Below are 20,681 nucleotides of genomic sequence, written 5' to 3' on the forward strand. Positions count from 1 at the left end.
ATGCTGCATAAGAGATAGGCGAGAACCTGGGTTTTGATTAAATACTGATGATATTAATTCCACTGATTATAATTTTACATGCCTGATAAAAAGAAGAAAAAATTTTCCCCAGGTTATTTTCTGGATCTGTGCACTGTGTTTCTCTTCTGATAGTCACACATTCCCATGGCAGTTATTGTAGGGGATATTCATAGTAGGATAAGACCTCCAGCCCCAGGCTTCAGCGACACTCTGCCTATTGAGTCAATACATGGACAGAAGGAGAATTCTTAGAAGCCATTCCAATGACAGGATGAGTCACAATAATTGAACTCTACACAGATGTGACTACAAACCACATAAATATATCTCCCCGAAACCCAAAGTAAAAGAATCTCTTATCTAACTTGCCCTTGGCTGGATCGTAAAAATTCCACTGCCCCTCCACAACCACCCTGTGCAGCATGAAAGGTGATGAAGGGGAAATTGGATTAGAATGAGACAGTAACATGAGAAGATTGGACTTCAAATATTTCACATTTGTATGTTTTACAGAAACATAATGGGCATGTAAATGTATTGCATTGCTAAGTAGTTCCCAAGACTGTTCAGGGGAGAGGGCTTGACGTTTAACTTTATTAGGTTCATATTAAATCTAATGCTGAGGTGAGCCCTGGGGAAAACCTTGTGGTGGGCTTTAAAAACAGTCATTCTTGAAACGAGGTATTGAGATGGACACAGTATCACTTTTGTGATGCTTCTGCCAAAAAATACATCACTAAATCTAATTATGTGGAAACATCAGCTAAACATAAACTAAGGTCTGTTCTATAAAATAATTGGCCTGCACGTTTCAAAAATATCTGTGTCATGAAATACAAAGACATGTGATAGCCACGATTTTCTCTTGCTCTAAAGGATATTATTGGGATAATCGGAAAAATCTGAGTAAGATGTATAGAGAAGGTAAAACGTTATCAATGTTAATCTCTACATTTCAGTTATTGAATTGTGATTATGTAAGAGATTTCCTCATTTTAGAAAATGCACACCAAGGCATTCAGAGTAAGGTGCTTCGTATCTGCAACTGCCAAATGGTTCAGGGGAAAAAAAAATCTGGAAAGTGCCAAATAAGGACTTCCTGTGTCTCCTTATTTATCTCTCACTCACGTGGCATTAAGCAAAGGAGGGGTGGGAGTGAGGAACCCTCACACAGCTGTTCAGGGATGTCTGGAAAAGAAGCCCACCCACATTGCTTTTGGACACTGGGTGTGACTTGGAGAGTATCAGGTTCGTCTGTTAGGGAAACTGCCAACCTCCTCCCTCCCCAACTGGGCTCTGTGTTTCCTTGCATGCCCTCTGAATAGAGAAGTGTCCCTTTTCTCAAACACCCTCTGCAGCGTCTTCTTTCTTCTCAGTAGACTCTTGGACATTGGCATACCTATACATTGTTTTCTATTTGATGAATTCCAGCGACCAGTAAAAGGTGGCGGTCAAATCAGAGGAAGCATATTGCTAAGCTTGCAATGCATCTGCATTTTCATGGATAAAAAATAAATAAATAAATAAATAAATAAATAAATAAATAAATAAATAAAATAAAATATTTGACCTTAATCCAGCACTCTTAAGTTCTAGGTGCCTGACTTTAGAAAACATTAGATTCATAGAGCACAAAGTTGGAAGGGTTAGTAGAGTTTCCCACCCCCCTCCCAAATCAGAACTCGGTTTTTGCTAAAACAGAGATTGTGGGGTTAAACTGAAGTTATGTACTACATAAGAATGCCGTAAGACTAAAAATCACCCAACTCCTCGGTCCCTTCAACATGACTGACACTTGATGAATTTACTCTATCATCTTGTATGCTAAAATTTCTCTCCTGATTCCCATATTATAAAAGAGGTATAGGCCAGGATGACTTGGAGAGGACAGGACCTGAGGTTTAGTAACCCAAAAGAAAGACATTCAGCTTCTCCAATCCCACAGCCACAGACAGCCAGAGCTCTAAGGAATGTGCGAGATCATCCACTCTAAGCCCTTCATGATGGCATCTGTTGTTTTCAATTGTCCTGTACCTATAGCCCTTTCCTTGGGTAATAAAAACTCTTATTTTCTTTCAGAAAATCTCTTTGGTCCTGTCTTGGTGGGGTTATCAATCAATGTGTTCAGACTTCTGCTGGCCAAAAATGGATCTCCCTTCTAAGAATCTGAATCGTAAGCTAAATGACTCAAGTTCAAAAAAACCTGTTGGGTCTGATTTATTCTGGTGGTGGCAACATGAAGTGACTCTATTCATTCCTGTTACTTAGATCCCTGAAGCTCTCCTGATTCTAACTCTTTCCTGAACCTCGTTTTTCAACTTCCTCTTCCACTCTGTGAATTTTCATGGTTCTTAAAAAACATATTTTCATAATTTGATTTTTAATTAGCCAGAATTAGTTTCTATTGCTTATCACAAAAGAATTCTCACTGATACATCCTTCCTCTTAAAGATCAAGAATCTAAGGCTCAAATAAAGTAGGCTACTTGCCTAAGGTCAGGGTAAGTTGGCACCAGAGATCAGACTAAACCCAGGTTAGCCAGTTTCTTTACATATGGGCTGTCTCCTCTAGGGCTTTAGCGGCCTTGGGAAAAAAATGAGCTATTCCACATCACTAAGGTACTCGATAGGATATATTATTATTGAGCTCTTCAAAAGTCTATTGGACTTTTGCTTCTGGCCAAAATTGAGTATCCAACACCAGAATGTGTACTTAATAACAAAAAATAAGAAAGAAAAAGGAGAGAAACCACATGTTCAACAGCCATAAAAAAGAACCGGGTCCTCATATGTGTAACCACATAGATATATCTCAAAAACAATGTGCTGAGTAAAAGAACCTAGACACAAAAGAATACATACTATGTGTCTTTATTTATGTGATGTTCTATATTTGCACTGCTCACCAATGGTGGTCACTAGCTATAGGTGACTTTGTAAGTTTAAGTTGATTAAAATTCAATAAAAATATTAATTTATTTCCCCAACACATTAGCCACATGTAACTAGTGGCTACCATGTTGGGCCGTGCATTTATAGAATATTTCCTTCATCAGAGAAAACTGCATTGGATAATATACATCTAATGTATAATGACAAAAAGCAAGAGAGTGATTGTCTAGGGTCAGTGGTGAGAAAGAATTTACTGCAAAGAGAGATGAGGGGACTTTCGGGGTAATGGAATATTCTATATCTTGGTTGTGGTGGCATACAATATGTCAAACCTCAATCTGAACACAGAATTAGTGGATTTTCTTGTATTTAAATTATACACCAATAATGTTGATTCTAAAAAGTCAAGTGTTTTATGGAAGTTCTTTTTCAATTACTTGTAATACTTAGGATTAGATGATTTTTGCAAAGATATAAACACATTATTCTTCCACTGAGCCATATTCTGCTAGTCCCTGGAGATGCGGAGACAAATCAGCTAGAAAACCCGCTAGAAAACCCGCCCTCAGTCTGTTCATGGTCCAATACATAAGACGGGGCTTATGCAAAAATTGCTCAAATCTACGAGGCAGATGCCCTTGTACAAGTATAGATATGATTCAGATATAGACATTAGAGGTGGGGTAGCTTCCTTTCACCTGGAAGGATGAGAAAGGCTTCCTGTTCTCTGAAGGATTTGTGGAATGTGGATATAAACAGATGGGGTGTAAAAACATTCTGGAGGGGAGGACAAAATATGATCCAAGGCAGGAGAGCAACCAGGGAAGGAGGTAACCAGTGGATGGAGTGCATAAAGAAGAGCTATAGTGAAATAATTCACATGGGCATCAGGGACAAAGTTTTGTGTTTAAAACACCTGAGTTTGGCAGAGTGCACGTTCTCAGCTGCTAGGAGCTGAGAAGGGGAAAGTGTCCCTTTCTCTTACGTTCTGTCCAGAATTCCAGGCCATAAATGCCAGTGTTTCCCTATGCCCATAACTTTCTCTTCCTCTTCGTGCACATCAAAAGTTGTCACCAACGATATCCTTCAAACTTGTAGGTCTTGGTCAGAAAGGCAATTGTCTTTTCCTAGGCTTACATGTAACTTATTCTATTACAGTCTTTGCCTAAAAGACTTAAGTTGCTGGAAAAACATGTAACTTGCACACCAAAGACAGAATTTACGCATTTGTATAGTAACCCGATACCCCTGGGGGAAGACAGATGTAATATTAATATAAGTGGCAATTATGGTAATTATAATATAATCATCACTTATTTTTCCCAGGTTGTAGATGATGTATGCTACTGGCATGATGTCGAATCCTAAAGAATTTGCCTTTTTGCCCTTGGACCAGGTAACTCTGCATTTATTTTTGCAATGCAATAGTACCCAATATTTTTCATAATTATTTATGTAAACATTTTTGCTATTTAACAGCTGTCCCTCTTAGCCAAGTAAATTTAGGATTTTTTTTTTAAATAACAACTATTGATGTCAAGGCATGCATTTTATATGTTCTTGTCTATAGGGGCGCCTGGGTGGTTCAGTTGGTTAAGTGTCCTACTTCGGCTCAGGTCATGAACTCACAGTTCGTGAGTTCGAACCCTGTGTCGGGCTCTGTGCTGGTTAGCCTGGAGCCTGCTTCAGATTCTGTGTCTCCCTCTCTCTCTTCCCTCCTCCCACTCGCACTCTCTATCTCTCTCAAAAATAAATAAAACATTAAAAAAAATTTTAATGCCCCTTTCTACAAATTAGGCTATAAACCTTTTGAAATGAAAAACATGCTAGAAATGTTTGCAAATTGATAACTTATTTGGGGGCCTAGAGCCTCTCCTGGTAATTTAAAATATGTAGGAGAGGCCTGATTATTTCCTAGAAGTAAATAAATATCAGGCCTGGATGGAGTACTAAGTCTTGCTATTCAAAATGTGATGCTAACACCAGAAGCAGCAGCATCACATGGGGGGTTTTGAGAAATAGTCTCAGGCCTTGCCACAGCCCTACTGAACTAGAGGACCTGTTAACAAGATTTCTAGGTGACCCACAGATGCATTAACAGTTGAGAAGCACTGCACTAGAGATCATTTCACCTCTCATTTTATAAATGGGGAAAACAAGGCCCTGCGTGATGGAGTCACCTGGCCATAGCCAGAGGAAATTGACTATTTTCAATTTAAGAACTTTGTATATTCCAGTCACCTGTATTCCAGTAGCAGGAGTAAAGCCAAACACTCTAATTCCAATTAAAGAATCTCTAATTCATTAGTAAAATGATCTTCCCTTCAAGTTTCACATTTTGTAGAACAAGCTGTTTGATTTGGCTGGGGCTCAGGCCAGCATGTTTGTGAATTTCACAATTCACAGATGTTAGACACTCTCAGGCTAAGTAAGGGAAGAGAATGTCAAGTTTTAAATAGCTTCTCCCTTCTATCCTGGCTGAAGCAACAAATGAAATATTTTTATGAAACACATTTTGAACTGGAATTTCTTTTAAGGAAATGTCAAATTTCTCTGGAAAGGATTTTAGATTGTCACAAAATTCGGCAACTGCTGCTGTCACAGTTCACAGGTGACCTGTGATTAGGGAGTGAGTGGAAGACATGAACTTGCCCTGTTGGTGACACTCAGGCACACAAACTGGTCTTTTTTTCCTGCTGGAGTCTATTTTAATTTAGCTTCTGAATCATATTTTATTCAATTTCCAAATCCACAAAACCAGGACAGGTTTACAGCCTGTATTCAGAAAGGAAATAAATTATTCTGCATGTAGAATTTTCTGATATTATATTGATTTTTGGATATATGAACAATTTAATGATTTTACTCTAAAGTAGGTTGAGCCAAAGTGAAACTCAAACCAGCAAAAACAGGAAAACGTAGTAAGAAAGTACAACACTGATAGAGGTTGAAGTAAACCTAGAATGTTTTCAATAACAGGCAATTTGAAATGATTTTGTAAGCTTCAAAAGAGTCTGAAGTAATATACTATTATCACTTTAAGAAAATCATGTGCGTGTGTTTGAGGTAGGATCTTAAAAAAACCCAACTCAGTAATGGTTATTTTCTTTTATTTGTGGCAGGCAAAACTTCTAAGGGATGTGAATGGATATCTCTTTCTCTTAGTTGAGACGAAGAGTGAGTTCTAGGTTAAATATAATCAAGGAATTTCCCTGTCTTTGCTATTTGAGATTGTGACCACAACAGGCGGTTGGCTGAAAGGGAGAATGAAGTGGGGGGGGGGGGGGGGGGGAGGGGAGAGGCGGGCGGGGAGGTGGAGATGAAAACACACACACACACACACACACACACACACACACACCCTTCCTAAGCAGCTCTGGGGGAAAAAAAAAAAAAAAAAAAAAAAGCACCAGGAGCAGTTATAGAAGTCCTCAGTTCATATCAGTATACAGATACAAGGAAACATTAATTAACTTAAGCAGGGTGGACACTCATCAGCTTAGTTCTGTTTCAAAAGTCCAGGCTGCTGAAATTAAACTCTGATGCCATTCATGCCAGCATCCAATCACCGGAGAGACCAGAAGTTCGGCGATGCCTCCAAGTTGCCCACAAGTGTGGCCACTATACCTCCAGGACTCTAAAGCCGTGGTAGAGGGGGAAGAACAACTTTAGAGAGGATGCCCAGCTGGTAAGAATCAAGTGTTTCTGAGGTTTTAGTCACTTGACAAATCTCATTGGCTAAAATCAAGAAACGCTCCGCCTCTTTGCAAATGTGTGTGAAGGGGGGAAGTGTCTAAACTTCTATGTCTGATAGCATTTGACCCTATTGCTTTTAGGCTCCTGGCTTTATATCTATATATACACAGGTATATGTGTATATGTTATATAATTGTTCTCCACTTGTTGACTGTCAAAGAGAGTTGGAGGAAATGAATTGTGAAACTTCACGGTGTGCCACCCTACAGTACTGTCCCGACCCATACATCCAGCGGTGAGTTGAAATGTGACGTAACTTCTATCAAAACTTAATTGGAGTGCCTTGTGTATTATGAGTGTTTCTGCTGTGGACAAAGGGCAACCCCTCCTTGTTTATGAGCACAGCGATATTATTTTGGACTTTCTGTGAACTGAAAGTGGTCTGTGGGCATCTTTTCTGATTTTAGTTCATGTCTGGATCTACGAAGTGACAAGGGTGGAAGACAATTTCCCCATGGTTTCTTGAAAAATTGTCACACCCCTTTAAGATGTTTAAACTCTGTTCTTTGCCTTGCTCAGCACTCACCCACCCAAGAAGAAGAAATGTCATTGGACAGGGACATGATAATCTGTGGTCTATCTTCGAGTCAAAATAAACACAGAATACTTTTGATTTATACATTAAAAATAGATGAAGTAGCCATTGTTATGCTGCCAGATTGTGGCTTGTCATTCTGACTCTAAGAAATATTTTCTTCTTGATTTGTTTCATAACAAACATCATCTTTTGACAAATCTGACTTTTAAAATTTATGATGATACTGAATTTTATTTATGTTTATAGGAAGAAACATTTGCCTAGTACTAAGAGGGAATATTAGCGAGCATGCACGATGTGTGTGTATGTGTTTCAAATTAGAGTTTGCTATTTTTAAACTGGTAAATGAAATCTGAACAGTGTTTTTCCAGTCATAAAGTTATGGGAGATATTTAAGTCGTATGTAGCAGTGTGATGTTGTTAATTTAACAGCATGAGATGTGATGTTGGAATTTCATACTTTATTTTATAAGACTAATGAGAGAGGTCCTCTGAGTGTTGAAAATGGTGAGGTTCCAAAGGGGTTAACTTGTCATTCACCACCGGTGCTTATTGGAACCTTGTACTAGAAGTGGAGTGGGCTCTCTGGGAAGGGCTCAGTTACTGTCAAATTGCCTAGGCAATTATGGAAGATGTGTGATCTTTTTCATTAATATGACTTGTCACCATGTAGGACACTAATGTGGACTATGTAGACTTTGCTCCTCTTCCTGTGAGGTTTCTGGTGGGCTGTCTGAGAAAGCAGAAGCAGAAAAGTAAAGCAGAAAGGTAAATGGCGGAGAAAGAAAAGAGAGGAAGAAAAAGGAAAGAGAGAGAGAGACAGAGAGGAAGCAAGTTTGTGGTTTTCCAGGTTGAAATAGGAAATGTAAGTGGTGATTGGATTCCTGCCTTACTGTCTGCCATAAACGACAATGTTAACAAAAATGGACGGCCCTGGAGCTGATGTTCTTGGATAATTTGAAAATTAAATTTAGTTGGAGTTTGGAATTGGGTCAATAAAGAGCAAAATACCCAACATTTTCTGGTTCTCAAAATTTGTTTCCAGACACAAAATTTTCTATCCTACTGAAATTCTTTTACAATGTTATTCTACGAGCATAGCTCTGGTGAAACATTTGCTATATAATGCTTCCCTTGTGGATATCTTTTTTAAATAGGTACTTGGATCTACCTCAGCTCTAGAAGAAACTTTCTTCTATTGACTAGAAACCCACACGTCAATCCTGTATACCTCTGCCTTAGAGGCATTTCTAGTGATTGACAAGAGAAGCCTTTAAATATAAATAAATGAGAAAATTGCGTCTCAAACTGTCCCTGCAACCTGTTAATTCATGGAGCAAAAATCATCTGTTTTGGACATGTTGTAAAATTCAAAATACCCATAATACTTTAAAATAGTTTTACACTTTGCCAAATGCCCTGAGCTTTTAATCACGGTGAGTGTTGTTTCTGGGGAAAGGACAAAAGCACATGGGGAGCTGTGAGATAGTGGCGGGGGGGCGGGGTCAGGAAACATTTATTCACCTGATAAATGGTGTTAGGCAAGATGGTGTCCTCTCTATTTGTAATTAAAACTTAAGTGGCAAATAAAGAGCAGAAAAAAGTTCGTTGCTGATCATCTATCTACTCTGTGCAAGTCACTGGAAATACCAAAATGGGTAAGATATGGCTGTGATGTTCATTTATTTAACTCAGCGATACTTATATATTTAATAACAGATACATTTTCCTCAAATATTTTAAATGTTTTGCCACAGACTTTAAGAGCTGAATTATTATTATTTTCCTATCTATCCTGCTTAGTGAGTAAATGAATAAGTGGATTATCACTATAAGAAACCTGCGATACTGTATATTGCCAAAGTAAGAATAAACAATATTCACTTTAACGCCTAGTGAGTGAATGGGTTTGAGTTGCTTTTTCTTAGCAGACAACCCTTGTAGTTCTCAGTTTACAAAATCTATTTTAAGAAAGACCAAATTTAATCATTCCATAATCATCGTCATCTACATAGTTAAATCTGTCTTTTTCCTGACCTTGCCTTTTGAAAGAAGTCATGAAAGGGAATTTTCAAAAGAGGAAAGAACAAGATATCTTGTTATTTTTAACTCCAAGCTACTTTAATGCATGATTTCCTTCTATCACAGAATAGGATAAATGAGGGATGCTATTACCATTTATTACTGAATGTTAATGCCATTCCCAAAAAGCCAATTTCAAAGTACTATGATAATCATTCTCTCAGTTAAAATTGTGATTTCACTGTTTTTTTTCCTTTGCACCTAAAAATATTGACACTATACGTTTATTTCTGCCCCAGTATTGATCCAATTTACTTTAGTCTTTGCAAAAACTTCTGATAACCACAGAGGCATGAAAACTATACAGCTTAGTTTTCCCCTGTTGATGACATTGACCATTACAAAGAAGAGGAAAAGGTGGGAAAAATCACAAGCCTTGTCATTTTATTGCTAACTTGGTTTTCACAAAATATCAAAGCATAGATGAAATTATGCTAGATAAATAAATAAGAGCCAGTGGGTAAGTTACCATTTTCTTAAAAATGAAAACTGAACAATAAGTTCTGTTTACATTTTAATAGGTTAAAAACTCAAGATGAATCTAAAATTTAGCATTTTAGAAGCTAAATCTCTGTTAGTGTGTTGTTGGGTAATAATCGAGGCCGTCTTTCATCCTGTGTTTTTTTTTTTTTTTTTTAGAATTGCCATCTAGTTTTTAAAATAGATTTTTTAATGGAGTAATTCTAAAAGGAAGATTAATTTCTTTCAAAATATAATTTTTTGAAAATAAAGCAGTTAAAGTGATAATAAAAATGAACCAAGATTAAATCTTGAACATAATATGATAGCCGAGGGCTAAAAATAAGAGAAAATGAAACATTAAAATTTGAACCACTTGCAAGATAATTTTGTGTTCTTTTTGCCAGTCCCCTCTATTCAAAAAAGCTCAAACTGCTAGCATGGTGTATGGATGAGTAAGAAGTATTTCCTGTGTAAATTACATATTGATTGAAAATGTTATGCTGTACTAGCTGAAAGGTCAACTTTATTCACTCTGTTTTCTAAATATATCCCAAAAGGAAGTGTGGTGACAGAGAACTTATAGTGGAAGATCATTTCATTTATCAGATGAAATCACAGAAAGGCAGGTGTACTTCTGTGTTGGGTGCCCTCCACTTGTCTCTCCACATGTGTCCTCCATTCTTCTTCTTGTTCTGTTCTTCTGGAAGCTTACTTCTAAAGACTACACTGACAGTTCCTTTATCCTCTGGTTTCCTCTTGGGTTAAAAGAGCATAGGAATGAAGTTAGGATATATGTTTCCCAGGCCACTTCCCTGTTGGATTTTTTTACTAAAGCCTGCAGGTCCTGTCAGATGGCCTTGCCACAGGTCCAAATGTCTTGAGTTCAAGTAACTGGTCCCTACTCTCCCTTTCTTTCAAGCTTAGAGGTGGTAGCCAGTCTCAGCCATGATTAACTCCAAAAAGCCCTATCCTATTCCTTGTACCTTGATACATAGTTTCTTCATTAAATTCTCTACAATCACTCTTTTTTCAAGTGCTCTTACTCCTATCAGGATCATGACAAGTATGAAGATGAAATATACTCCCACAGTGCTCTTTATGCACATACAAAGACTTGCAGAATTTATATAACATATAATAATACAATTTCATATGTGAGATAAAGGATGTATCCATCCATTGCAAAACAGTTTTTAGTAAGGTTGCTCCATTCATTTTAGCCATCTCCATAATCACTGTTTGTCTGTAACAAGCCAGCATGCAACGGTCTGTGTGTATTGTCTCTATCAGTGCTTGAATTGAAGCAAGGCAGAAGGCAGGAAGAATTGGTTCCTAAAGAAATATGAAGGTACAAATTGTCAACAGGGATTAACGTATCCATCAGTTGTAACCAACAAGAAACTGCTTCAAAGCCTTACAATATTCACCAGAATAAGTTCTCAAAGAACTTTATGATCATTTGTGGTTAGCCCGAAGTATGACGGGTTACAATTCTGTAGGCTACTCCTTTGCTGTAAGTGCATTTATTTGGGAGAGAGGCGGGGAAGTGTGTTAGTTGAGTGCACATAGAACTTGTTAAAAGATCTGAATCACAGTCTTAACTCCATCACTAACTGACTGTATGACACTCATGAAATCATTTAAGCTATTTAAGTAAAAGTTTCCTCATAAAGTAATCAGAGATTACAACCTCTGATCTACTGTTCATGGCTAGGACTTGGAGGATTATATATGAACCCAACAGAACTCTGAAATGCATTCCCTTAGTGTAATGCTCAGTTGTGCTTCTGTGTGTGTAGCACATCAGCTAGACTGGGGATTCCTTTCCAGCAACAATTGTGTCCTCATGTGGGCATACCTGAAGTTCCATTTTGCTTTATATCATCTTTGAATTAAGGACAACAATTACGGGTCTTGGCATGATCTTGGCTTGTCTCTCTCAGTACTTATACCTCAGAATTGAGAAATCTGAATCCCAGAGGGGCAAAGTGTTTTTCCCCAAATCACAGAACAAAATAGAAGCAGAACCAGACCTAGAATTTAAGTCTCATTATCCAGTTCAATGTTATTTCTACCACAGAACATATTAATCATTTTATTAGAACTGTATAGAACTTTACGGTTAACAAAGTATTCCCGGTACCTTACATGTCTCATCCACCTGGGAGGTGGGCAGGTGTGAAAGGCAGAATAATGGCCCCCAAAGATGGCCAGGTGCTAATCTCCAGAACCAGTAAATATGATATATTACACAGCAAAGGGGAATTAAAGTTTAAGCTGACCTTAAATTAGGCCAATCTTGGATTGCCCATGTGGGTTCAATGTAATCGTGAGAGTCCTTAAAAATGGAAATTGGAGGGAGAAAAAGAGTCAGAATTGTGATGTGAAAAACATCTTAACAGATTTTGAAGATGGAAGGGGATCATAAGCCAAGGAAGGCTGGCACTTCTAGACGCTGGAAAAGGCGAGGTAACAGATTTTCCTCTACAGCCTCCAGAAGGAATGCAGCCCTGCCAGTACCTTGACTTCAATCCAGCGGGAGCCATGTCAGGTTTCTGACCTATCCAACTGTAAGATCACGCATTTCTATCGGCTTAAACCACAAGTTCGCGGTAACTTGTTACAGCAGCAATAGGAAACTAATTCACCACGTAAAGGATTTTTATCCTCAAATTGTAGATGTAGAAACTCAAACTATTTTTTTTTTTTTTGGTTTTGATTTGTTTAAAGAATTCCAGAAACTATTTTATTTTATTTACTTATTTTTATTTTTTGGTGCTGAGTGGGGGCAGTAGAAGATGAGAGTGAGATATAGTCCTAGACCTCAGGGAATCCAATGTAGAATTACATATATAGAGCTAATACAACGGAGTTCATGGGAGAGTAGGAAGACACCTGCTTGCTGAGGACTACAAATGCAAAGCACCCACCCTGGAGGCAGCAAATTGGAAGGGGGATCTCTGTTAGTAGCCTCTGTTCAAGTTCCTCAACATGCTTTCCATGGAGGTATATTATATTCAACTCTTAGATGGTAACTGATGCCCAAAATTGTAACATCCAAGTTGGCTTTCAGGAAAACATAGTGATGTACATTTTCATTTCTGATGTTTTCTGGAATTCAGAGAAATGTTCTATCAACAGCCTGAGACTATGATTTGATAAGTCTAGGTGGAGCCTTTGGATGACATTGTAAACAAAACAAACCTTTCTGATTCATGTAGTTCTCAGTCCACTATTGAAAAAACAGCTCTAGACCTTCTGATGCTATAAGGTTCCCAGTTAATTTTAGGTTTACAATTACATTGATACATCTCTCTGGGAAATTGAGGGTGAGGGGAAGGAATGCAAAACTAGCATTTTCTATCAAGCACTGCAGATGATTCATTTGTTTGCACAACCAATTTTGAGACCATATAGCGAGACAAACTTGTACCCAGTGTCCCAATAGGAAGCTTGAAAAAAGGTACCCGATGATATGAACAACAGACACATGCCTTCCTAAAGAGAGACTTCATGTTCTCACTTTACTTAAGAGCCAAATGGATTGTGAGATTAAAGTAGCAATTTTCAATCTGTTTTAAGTCAAGAGAGCCAAGTTTCTGATTAGCTGTTTTGCAGCTCAAATTTGTCCTGACAGAGTTCCTATCTCCTTTAAATAACTCGCCAAGGAACAGTCCTCAAGCAACAAGTGATGGATGGATAAAGCACTATAATTATGATCAAAGTCCAAAGACTTTAGTCTATGTAATTATGCACTTCCAAACTCCTGAAAATCACTTTGTTCCATTTAAAATAGATGAGAAATGGACATGAAGTGATGTGTACTTATTGGTTAGTCAAGGTTTTGGAAATGACAGTTATTAACGTGTTGGTTTTACCTTAAGCCATAATATTTGGGAGATAATTTAAATGGAGAGAATTAATTGTCACTCTGTTCTTATTGTTTGCCTCCTATTCTTTACTTATATCTGAGTCTTAATTATGAATTAGACTCTTTAAAGTTCAGAATGAATTTGTTAAGTAGAGAGAAACATTGTCAGGCTCAAAATCCCCTTGCCACTTTCAAATTTCCAGTACATTTTTCTTTTTTTCAAATGAGCAAGCTTAATTTGTCCAGTTGAACAGAAAACACCCTTTCTCACTTTCCATGAACTTGGTTAGCTCTCTCATGATTGAGGGGAAAACCAGCATCATGACCATGTTAAAACTGATAAAGCATTTTGACTCAAAAAGCAAAAAACTGGATGTTGGTGTGATAATTTCATCAACCACATGGTTACCCAGGGTAGATTTTTAACATAAGCCTTTTTACAAATGGTAGTGTAGCTTGAAATCAATAATAGGATACCTACAAATCCATGGTAGAGGCAACACTGTAATAGACTTTGCCCTCTAAAGTTAAATATGTTATACCTAAAAATTGTTGACTGCATTTGACCTTTTTGCTTCATCATATCCTAACATTTCATCAAGAGAGTCAACTTTTAGAGCTTCCTTAAAAATCCCAAGCTTTTATATATTTTTTCTGAAATTCGTCATTAGCTTTTCTTCTTTCCTGTTTTTTCTGATTCTGCCAAACTTCTATTTTATGCTTTCATTTAATAGTGTCCTTTACTTGTTAACTACATAAATAAAATAAATATAGTATATTTATTGAAGCTTTCATTGAGAAAGATATCTTCCATTTTCTCCATAATATTACAACCTCTTCCAAATAGAAAGTGCTAATAAAATGTGTTTCCATTTTGTCTTTCTTTTTCCCATCTTTGTTATCTTGGGGGATGAATGAAAACTTTCTGTTGGACAGGATTTTCAAACTAAATTATGAGCAATCTAAAGGCTTCTAGTCCAAATGAAATTTTTCAGCATCTTAATTAATACTATCAAATGTGATAAATCTTTCCACCTGTGTCAGCGATTCCCGTAGAGGCTGATGTGGATCTGAGATTTCTTTGCTAAAACTTGGCATATTAATGGATGATACACTCAAGTTAATGCTGGTGAATTCAGTTCATCTACAGAATCTCGTGTAGAATCAAGTCTTCTCACGGAGCAAAGGCCTTCGGTGTTGTCCTCCCCATGAATGCACTAGCAACCTTCTTTCTGGCATTTGAGGTACCCCTCATCTTCCTACATACAATTTATATACAATTTTATCTTTAATTCTTGAATCCTTCAAAGAAGTAGTGTGGAAAGTTTTTTTTTTTTCCTTTTTACTTTTCTCCTCCCCTTCCTTTCTTCTTTTTTCTTTCACAGAAGCTCTGTATTTCTTTGCTTCTTAGGAAGACAGAATATATATGAAAAAGCTAAAAATATCACAAAGCACATTTTTTTAAACCAGTCTAAGCTTTTCTCTGCAAAAGTGAAACTGGGGCATTTTGTAAGCAAAAAATAAGAAATTGTGACAGTAACATATCCCAAATAAAAACACATAAAACTTACAACATATATAATTTTTGGTTTTATAAGAAAAAAAATTAGTATCTAGTTTATCTAAGTTGCTAAGTACATTTTAAAGGAGTTTTTTAAGTTAACTAATATTTAATAAGTTGATAACGATGCTGGTTGGGTGACAAGAAATAGAAAGAGGGAAATGATAATGCTTTAAATAGTTCAACATTGTCAACTATAAAACTATTCAATAATGTTCAGTAAATATTTAATCCTTATTTTGTATATATGATAAGGAATTGAAAAACTGGGACGTTTTTAGTACTGTTTTTACTGCAGCAACACTGGTTCTAGAACCATCTGAATTAAGTGTGCAGTAAAGGAAGATCATTAATGCTCAGGAGCTCAGGAGGAAACATAAACATAAATGTTAGAACACTTTAGTTATTCTCAGAGGAAGTATATTCAGATAAAGGCACTTGTGAGTTCATATTAATGATATCAAAAATTATTTACTAGACAAATAACATGTTCCCAACAATGATGGAAGCCAACAGGGAAAAATGTTTTAAAACAGTTGTTTTATATGGCATCTTCTAGGGCCAAAATTTTTTATACATAGAAGTTATAAGAAAATAATTTCAATGTTTGGAGTGACTGGGTGGCTCAGTCAGTTGAGCATCCAACTCTTGACTTCAGTTCAGATCATGAGCTCACAATTAGTGGGATAGAGCCCCTTACTGGGCTCTATGCTGACAGCATGGAGCCTGCTTGAGATTCTCTCTCTCCCTCTCTCTCTGCCCTTCCCCTACTCACATGTGTACGCTCTCTCTCTCAAAATAAATAAACATTTAAAGTGATAATTTCAATGTTTTAATTATAAAAATAAATAATAACTTCTAATTTGTTATGTATTTTTGCGTTTAACATAAGTAACTGCATAGGGATCACAATATCAATGCAACTTAATATATTTATTTCCATTATTGAGCCTTTAGTTTGTTATCATTTTTATTAAATTTTTATTAACTTTTATAATTTTTATTAAAAATTTACAATATTATATACCAGCTTTTTTTTTTTTTTTTTTTTTTTTTTTTTTTTTTTTTTTTTTTTGACTCATTTCCTTGGGATCATCCCATGGAACATATATCTAAGGAAAGCAAACTAATGCATGTTCAGTCAATACAAAGTGCCATATAATACCTGCATTATCTCCTATAATACATTTTTTGAGGCAAGTGACATCCCAATTTGCAGATGGAAGAAAAAAATACTCAGAGTGGTAACTAATACAACCAGGTGACTTAACTAGTAAGTGGAAGGACCGCTTTGTATTTTCCTCCTCATCTGAGTCAGAATTGGAAACCAGGGCCATCTCATCTGAAGACTTGGCCGCTTTCCCCACAATATGCTTCCACCTAAGAAGTGAGAGGGTTCACAAATAAAAAGGAATATATTTTTTCAAGTTTCTGCAAAACATTACTATTGAAAGGGACACGCCAATGTATTTTGTCAGAGTCCCAGCTTTGGCTATTACTATATTTAATTTTTGCTAATTCAATGGATGTAAAATGATGTGGCTTTAATGAACACTTTTCTATTAACTGGGGCAACTAAAGAAACCACGGTTACTAATTTTTAAAGATGTCAACTTTTGACACTGTGTTTCTAGAAAAGGAGGATGAAGCATAAACAGCTAAGTATCTCATATTTATTGAGTTCTTACTATGCACCAGAAGCTTTTATAAGCGTTTTACATATTTAATTTTACACATTTAATCTTCAAACCACCTTAAGGAGATTTACTAGGATTATCAATTGCTAACCAAGAGACAGTAGTATAATGTTTAAGAGACTGGATTTGGGGGCCAGTGTGCCTTGATTCATATTCCTTCTCTGCCAATTGTTAAATCTCCTAACTTAATCTCTGTGTCTATTTCCTCATGGATAGTAGTATCTACCTGACTGGGTTGCTTTGAGAATTAAATGAGTTAATAGTATAAATTGCTTAAGAGAGCATCTGGCACGTAGAAATCTCTAGATAGGTGGTAGCTCTTAATATTCAGATTCCATAGATGAAGACACTGAGGCACAGAATAACTTGTCCAGGTAACATCTAGACACTCATGGAGATGAGTAGGATCCTGATTTATAGAAAATTATTGTTTATAGTCGGTGCCTTAGTTAACTCTCAGTAAATTTTATGTGGGAATGGTTTTTGTCATAAGTTTTGTCTTTTTGGTATGCTTAGAGACCATAAAACAAATCATTTACATTCTAGAAAAACAGTCTAAAGAGGGGAAATGTTACCAAGTACATTTTGTACCATTAATACAATCCTGGAGAGCCAAATTTGAGGACAAACTGCTCTACAAATGCATAATATGTGAATGAATGAATGAGTGAATTAGTGAATGAATCTTTTGCATATCACAAATAATTTCTGTTGTATTTCTCTCTGATATACCATAGAACTTTATATTTATCTTAAGGTATTTATATTTACTTAAATCACTAAGCTCTTCATTGTTTCTGATTATATACTGTGTCTTACATGGAGTCCTGTACATAACAGGTATTCAATAATTATTTGTTTAACTCAGTTGAGATGTTTTGCTCCATATTTGTGCACTTTGTTCCCTCCCTCTCACTCCTCAATCACCTTTCCCTCCCTTGATATATGGTCTTACACCAAATGAAGGACCGAATGGAAGATGTAGGCATATAGGAACCTGGCCTACTGGTATTTGTCTCCTTATAACAGAGATAAATCTTGGCCAAAAAGTTGAAAATGAAAATTAGAAAAGCAAATGAATTGGGTTTGAGACTAGAGATGGTTGCTTGTCATATCCATAATTTATTCCTTGGCAAAATGGTTTTGGTCATCATGGCAAACCATGTGAGAACCCGTGTAAGGCAGACACTACCAGAAACCAGAGGCAGCTTGGGTCTGAAACAGGCTTCTCTAGTCACAAGGGAGTGCCATGATTTTCATTGCTCAAGAATTCTGTTCAGTCTCAACCAATGGGAACCTTGAAATGAAACTATCTGGCTGGGTAACTAATGCTACTCTTGGCAGCAGCAGTCTATGGATCCTTTTCATTGAACGGGGACACACTATAAATAATAGCATTTGTCTAGCACTTTATCACTTCCAAGAACTCCAGAAGTCCTAACAAATAGACACTAATCTTGAACTCCAGTTTGTAGGTAGAAAGGTTTTAAACACAAAGAGGAGGGTCACTATAAAAAGATAACAATCTAAATGCTGATGTGGTTCTTCAGTTTCAGATTTTAGGCTAAAAGTGACTATTCTGTTATACTGGACTTTTTAGTAATTAGTCATGCCCTAAAAACTAGGTCATCACTGGGGCATAAATTTTTTTCTAAAAATGGGAGTAATATCTGTGCTAAGACAGTGACTGGTCCATATGTCTATGTTCTGTGATGAGTAGTTGACCAAAGTTATTAAATCTAATCTAATCTCAATAACCTCTCTCTTAGAGGGCCCAACTCAACAGTTTCTCCTCTGGTGGCTCCTTTAGTCACACAATAAAATCCAGGAGGCTGATGGAGAGAAATGATTCATTGTGTTAGCCTAAAGAGCCTTTGCAAAGCCACGCAAGGCTTTAGCCACCCTCATCTTACAAGGTACAACTACCTGGGCAGTGTGCATGTAGCTGCCCTAGGAAGCCAAATGAGGAGTCTGCCCTTCCTCCATTCCCTTCTATGTTTCCAAGAATAGAAAAGTTAACACTAAAAATCATGAATTCCCAAAACCCTGGACTACAGAATATGCATGAGTTTTAAAGAAAATGGGTATTTATTTCATTTGCAATGAAAATATTGCTTTTTTTATTCTTTAAGTTTTTATTTAAATTCCAATTAACAGATAGTGTAATATTAGTTTCAAGTGTATAGTGATTCAACACTTATGTACAACACCAGTGCTCATCACGTGTGTGCTCTTTAATCTTCATCACCTCTTTAACTCCTCCTCCACCTCTCTTCTGGTAACCATCAGTTTCTTCTCCATAGTTAAGAGTCTGTTTGTTGGTTTGCCCCTCTCTCTCTCTTTCTCTCTCTCTCTCTCTCTCTCTCTCTCTCTCCCTCTCTCCCCCTCCTTCCCTTTGCTCGTTTGTTTTGTTTCTTAAATTCCACTTACGAGTGAAATCATGTGGCCTTTATCTTTCCCTGACTGGCTTATTTCCTTCAGCATAATACTCTAGCTCCATCCATATTGTTGTAAATGGCAACATTTCATTCTTTTTAATGGCTGAGTAATATTCCATTCATATATACCACAACTTCATGGCTAAAAACAACACAAGAGGGGCGCCTGGGTGGCACAGTCGGTTAAGCGTCCGACTTCAGCCAGGTCACGATCTCGCGGTCCGTGAGTTCGAGCCCGGCGTCAGGCTCTGGGCTGATGCCTCAGAGCCTGGAGCCTGTTTCCGGTTCTGTGTCTCCCTCTCTCTCTGCCCCTCCCCCGTTCATGCTCTGTCTCTCTCTGTCCCAAAAATAAAATTAAAAACGTTGGAAAAAAAAAATTAAAAAAAAAAAAAAAAAAAAACAACAACACAAGAAACAACAGGTATTGGCAAGGATGTAGAAGAAGGACAACCCTCTTGGCCTGTTGGTGGGAATGCAAACTGGTGCAGCCACTCTGGAAAACTATACGCAGGTCCCTCCAAAAGTTAAAAATAGAACTATCCTACAATCCAGCAATTGCACTACTAGGTATTTACCCAAAGAATACAAAAATATGAATTCAAAGGGATACATTCACCCTGGTGTTTGTAGCAGCATTATCTACAATAGCTAAATTATGGAAACAGCCCACAGTCCATACACTGATGAATGGATATAAAATATTACTTCTTTTAAGGAAATCCATATTAAGAGACCCAATGAGATCACCTGTATGTCATAACTAAGATGCTTACAGATTCCTGCATGAAAAGACTAAATAACTAATTTTGAAGGTCTTTTATAATAGTATTCTGTCAATAGTAGTACAATGTACTACTCAGTGGGAATACATAATTCTATAATTTTTAATAAAATATATTTATAGTATAGTTTCAATTTTTTATGCATCCCTATGTTCATTGCATCATTCCAATAGCCAAGGCATGGAAGCAACAGTTTCAAAACTTTAAGGGAAAAAAGTGAGGCAGGGAGAAGAGGAAGAGGAAAAAAGAGTCTTTCAATGACTGTGTGCTCAAATGTCATGACCTCTTATTTAATTGCAACCTGACCTCTTCCTTTCATAATCCCCAGTTCCTTACTATACTATTTTGTCCATATAACATCTTTCAAAATACTATTTCATTTGCTTTCTGTATTTATTGCTTATTCGTCTCTTCACTGTGGAAGTTAAACTCCACAAGGCCAGGGTATTTGTCTCTTTTGTGCCCTGATTTATCCCAAACACCTACAACAGTGCTAGGCACTTGTGCATGTTCTGTAAATTCCTGTTAGCTGATGAGCTATGGGAAAAGGGCTAATAAAAAGTCCTTAGTTACTGTTAGTTA

General features: G+C 36.9%; 1 protein-coding gene across 7 annotated transcripts in view; it reads left to right on the forward strand.

Annotated features, from left to right (window-relative positions):
* The first annotated feature begins 6,364 nt into the window (after positions 1-6,364).
* TP63 (tumor protein p63) overlaps positions 6,365-20,681 on the forward strand; it is a 231,378-nt gene continuing 217,061 nt past the window's right edge. For 3 of the 7 annotated variants that reach the window (XM_086674988.1, XM_025913224.2, XM_086674991.1), the window contains exon 1: positions 6,720-6,903. In XM_086674988.1, coding sequence (XP_086531114.1) covers positions 6,791-6,903 — 113 coding nt within the window. In that variant the 5' untranslated portion in view covers positions 6,720-6,790. Of the gene's footprint in view, positions 6,601-6,714; positions 6,904-20,681 lie in introns of those variants that run through there. The other 4 variants (XM_025913222.2, XM_025913223.2, XM_086674985.1 and 1 more) reach the window with 3 other exon arrangements.

This window comes from Puma concolor, chromosome C2, assembly GCF_028749965.1.
Source record: "Puma concolor isolate L17-30 chromosome C2, mPumCon1.1.hap2, whole genome shotgun sequence".
Classification (NCBI taxonomy): Eukaryota; Metazoa; Chordata; class Mammalia; order Carnivora; family Felidae; genus Puma; species Puma concolor.